This window comes from Frankliniella occidentalis, unplaced genomic scaffold (genome assembly GCF_000697945.3).
Source record: "Frankliniella occidentalis isolate FOCC.00 unplaced genomic scaffold, Focc_3.1 Scaffold6228, whole genome shotgun sequence".
NCBI lineage: Eukaryota > Metazoa > Arthropoda > Insecta > Thysanoptera > Thripidae > Frankliniella > Frankliniella occidentalis.
This window is the reverse complement of record NW_026273262.1, coordinates 1-4,721: the sequence shown is the minus strand read 5'-3', so window position 1 is coordinate 4,721 and position 4,721 is coordinate 1. Positions and strand designations below refer to the sequence as shown.

Below are 4,721 nucleotides of genomic sequence, written 5' to 3'. Positions count from 1 at the left end.
CCCCCCCCCCTTCCCAAATATTTAAAGTTTTTGTTTTCGTTGGATTAAACGTGTGGCCGTGCATAATCAGGGACGTACATCATGAAGGTGACGGACGAGGACCTGCAGATGCTGGACGACCACATCCTGGCCGTGCAGCAAATGTCGTTCAGCCCGTACGTCGGCGTGTTCGAGAAGCCGGTGGCTGAGTGGGAGGAGAAGCTGCGCCTCATATCCGACGTCCTGGAGGAGTGGATCCAGCTGCAGATGTAAGGCGTGCCCGCGCCCCCTCGGTTTTACTTCCAACACATGTGTGCGTCTGCGCTCACCCCTCCTTGTGCTGTTCGGCCAGACAGTGGATGTACCTGGAGCCCATCTTCTGCAGCGAGGACATAGCGCGCCAGCTCCCCGCCGAGATGAAGAAGTACGCCGCCATGGAGCGCTTTTGGCGACGCATAATGAAGACGGCCTCCGACTACCCGAAGGTTGATCCGGGGGCTAGAGAGGAGGAGGGGGGGAGTGTTTGACAGCTCACGACGTCTGTGTGACGCCTCTCGCCGTTTTTAGTTAGCATCCGCTGCGCTGATCTTCTGTCGGCAATAATGTATTCCAGTTGAGCGAAGCGCTGAAGCGCTCTGTCTCACTGAATGATTTTATGATTTTCCTCCTGTAATTGTAAAAGTTTTATTTTTTATTCTTCGAGAGAGGGTGTTGCGCGTGCATGTTGATCAATTTGGGGACTTAATATTACCTGTTAATGTTTTTTTTTATCCTGCTGCTTGTGTTGTCTGCTGTTTTAGACTACCCCGCTTAATGTGCTTCTCGTATGTGCTTAATGCACAGCCCGTCGCCATCTGCCCCGACAAGAGGCTCCTCGAACAGCTCAAGGAGAACCGCGCGTTACTGGAGCAGGTGCTCAAGGGCCTCTCAGACTACCTGGAGGGCAAGCGAATGGCGTTTCCAAGATTCTACTTTCTCTCGGACGACGAACTTCTCGAGATCTTGGCACAAAATCGCAATCCACTTGCTGTGCAGCCTCATCTCAAGAAGTGCTTCGAGAACATCTACAAGGTAAATTGCGGTTGTTACAATGGCGTATTTTTCTAAAATGCTGTTTTCAAAGTTAAAGAGAATCTCATGGGATGTCCGGTGTTCTGATTCGTATTTTCGAATTTAAAGCTACACTTTCAAGAGGAGGACTTGCAGATCACCACCATGTTTTCGGCCGAGGGCGAGAGTGTGGAGCTTATCCCTCACATGTTCCCCAAGGGAAATGTAGAAATTTGGCTCAGCAAGGTGAGGAGGGCGGACGGTGCGACTAACAGCCTCTGGCTGCAGGAAAGGTGCACTCTCAATACGCTGGAAGTGCGCAGGTGGAGCAAACGATGCAGAGCACGGTGCAGGAGACGCTGGGGCTGGCGCTGACGGACATGGCGGGCCGGGGACGCGCGGACTGGGTGCTGCGCTGGCCGGGCCAGGTGGTGATTGCGGGCTGCCAGACGGCCTGGACGGCCGGCGTGGAGGAGGCCATCCGGGAGGGTGGGCTGCCCACCTTCCAGAAGACGATGCACGCCCACGTGAGTGCAGCAGCCCACTTTTTTTCGCCACGTCTTTTGAGATAACGTCTAATCACGGGAGCTGGGAGCGCCTGCGAGACTCAGGGTAGGCCAGCCCGCAGTGCACGCATGCACTGCACTCAAGATGTTGCCTACCCATCAGGCGCTATGAGAGCTGGCAGCGGCTGAACTCGAGAGTAACGGCGAATGTACTCTCTGAATGATCCCTTATTCGGGCCCTCTGCCCGTGCCCCTACCCCACTCGAGGCCGTCGTCGCGGTCAGGACAGCAAGCCCCCCCCCCCCCTCTTCATGCCCCCTCCCGGTGGCGTTGATTAGACCCTCCCCACCCAATCGAGGAGAGTGCAGTGGCCCCAAGCCCGCCCGCCAAAACGTGTTGGCGCTGGTCGCACACTTTGCGAGCGTGCCAGCTCGTACACCGGGGCCGACCACTTGCCGACCGCTTGCCGCAAGATCTTGCCGGGCACCACAGCCTCCCCCAGCGAGACGGTATTCCCGGGCCCGTGTTTCTGGTACAAGTTTGTAAACTTGGAATTTCTGGCGTCACTCCAGTAACATGGCACGACGGGGCGAACCTTGGGGCCCTAGGGCGGACACGAAATGCTGCCAGCAGCAGTTTTCTTGTCCATGTCTTAGCTTAGCTTCTATAGAAGCGGGTGTGAGAAGAAGTGGCGAAACCGCAAAAGGTAGAATTGGGTCACACCCTTAATTAGCTGCCGACCCGAGGCCGACATTCCTGTCACCGTCGCGTACGGCATTACATTCCTGACCATTTCCTAAACCGCTTGTATTTAGTTTACCTTTGATTCATAAACTTACTTTTGTCTTCCGCACAAAGAAAAAATTAGAAATTATTCCAATAGCTAAGTTGTGGATAACCAAATATTAGCTGTGAACCCAAAAATTGAGCTATTTCGCAAAAAAATGCTAGTTAGCTAAAAATTAGCTGTGTTGGTAAAAATAGATAAATACCCAGCTACATAGCTTAAAAATTAGTTATCCCGTATTTAGCTTTTGGGCCCGCTATTATTTTTGCGCAGCATATTGTTTGTAACATTTCTTGACAATATATATATATTTCAGATGGACACGTACCGAGGCCTTGTTCGGGGCCAGCTGTCGCGCATGGAGCGGCAGGTCATGTCGGCGCTGATTGTAGTCGAGCTGCACGCCCGGGACGTGCTGGACGGGCTCGTGGCGAACAACGTCCCCTCTGCCAACGACTTCGATTGGATCAGCCAGCTCAGGTAACGCGGTACGAAGGTCAATAGTCACGACGAGGATTCAGAACCAACATATCTGTCGTCTCGATGTCTCTCATCCGGACAAACAGGGGGACGGAGGATTGTTTTTCCGCCACTTATTTGCAATTCTTCCGATGCTGTTTGCCGCGGAACGCTGCGTTCCGTTTAGCCTGGACTAACAGTGCGTGCCAAATATTTTTGATATGTAAACAGTTTTCCAAAAAGAAGGGCGCGCAAAAGAGAGAGAGCTTATAATAAGACTCGCACACGGGGATGGAGGATTACTGGCGTGATCTGAGCGTTGGACCGGGGGGTTACGGCGCCTCAGTGGAACAAGCCCGACCGTCGCCCCCAGCCCCTCGCACCCGATACGACATTTCCAATCCAGTGCACGCGCCCTCACTGGCCCCGGTGCCGCGTGGGGATGGAGGAGGGGGGGTGACGACCCAAATACCACGATAATACAATGCCGAGAGGCCGGGGGTGCGACACTTTGATTTACCATTCCACAACGGGGGCTGGCTGTGCATAATAACGTTTTGTTCTAGGTACTATTGGGTGCAGGAGGATGAGGCCACGCTCAAGGTGCGCGCCGTCAACGCCGAGTTCCAGTACGGCTACGAGTACCTGGGCAACTCGGGCCGCCTCGTCATCACGCCGCTGACGGACCGCTGCTACCTCACGCTCACCGGCGCGCTGCATCTCAACTTCGGCGGGGCGCCCGCGGGGCCGGCCGGCACCGGCAAGACCGAGACCACCAAGGTGCTCCCCTGTGGAGCTAAACCAATAGCTACATACGGGAAAACGAATTATTTAGCTATGTAGCTGGTAATTCAGCTAATTTCCAATTTAATGTTAAATTTTTAGCTAATAACCAAATATATAATTATCCTGTATTTAGCTATTGATTCAGCTATAGAGCTAATCTGTCTTTTCCGTGCGGCCCTGAAATATCTGACAAATGGTGTAGTGCCAATGTGACCTATTCTGTTTCCCTTTGCTCACTGCTGCAGGACTTGGCCAAAGCCATGGCGATTCAGTGCGTCGTCTTCAACTGCTCCGACCAACTGGATGTCCAGGCCATGGGCAAGTTCTTCAAAGGAATTGCAAGGTCGGTGAAGGTGTCCGCTCTGGTTTAACCCATCCATTTTTCGTGACGATTCCGATAGAGATTCGCAATGCCCGAAGAAAGAAAGTTGTGTCATGACTGTAGGGTGCCGATAGAGTTGCGCAATGGTTGGCGTCATCTCTGAGAAATCTTGATGTCATTGTAACTCAATACTGTTATTGCGCCCATACTGAAAAGATTTACAAATCGTCACCGTGATTCACAGGTGACAAAGGGAAATGTTACAAAAACAGATGACACTGGTGGACCTAAGCAGGCACGTTTAGCCAGCGAGTCCAATAACATTACGACGTCAAACGATTCAGAAAGACGCGGGGAAAGACATCTTAAATTGGTGACCCTGACCATTTTGGTCGAATCCCTCCCCAGGAACTGCCTCTGCTTTCCCAGTGTTGTTGGCGGTTAGCGGATTGAGAAGCGACCTAACCTAGACCCAACCCCCACCCCCTCCCCTCCCCTCCAGCTCCGTCGCAGCCCACCTGATGATTCCCGTTACCTTACAGCGCCGGCGCGTGGGCCTGTTTTGATGAGTTCAATCGCATCGACATCGAGGTCCTCTCGGTGGTGGCCCAGCAAGTCGTGTCCATCCAGAAGGCGCAGGCGGCCCGAATGCAAAGGTATCCAATATGAGTGGGTGGATACAGATAGTCATGCCAATGTGCTTGCTGCTTAATAAGCCCGCTAAATTACTTTTCGAAAAGCAATTCTGTCCCCGAGTGAAGGCCGCCTACTTTATTGTGAAAACTTTGATGATTTGTCGTGAAGTGGCTGTTCCCGGTAGGCCGGGGTGGGG

The 4,721-nt window shown here is 53.0% G+C and overlaps 1 protein-coding gene across 1 annotated transcript; it reads left to right on the top strand.

Moving 5' to 3' along the window:
• Positions 1-81: 81 nt before the first annotated feature.
• LOC113208057 (dynein axonemal heavy chain 1-like) lies at positions 82-4,545 on the top strand (the record flags this gene model as incomplete). Its single annotated transcript, XM_052277246.1, has 10 exons — positions 82-248; positions 332-464; positions 823-1,050; positions 1,159-1,275; positions 1,353-1,556; positions 2,639-2,802; positions 3,348-3,561; positions 3,667-3,765; positions 3,813-3,910; positions 4,432-4,545. Coding segments are annotated over exons 1-10 (1,538 nt in total), but the record flags the coding sequence as incomplete, so codon positions are not given.
• Positions 4,546-4,721: the final 176 nt, after the last annotated feature.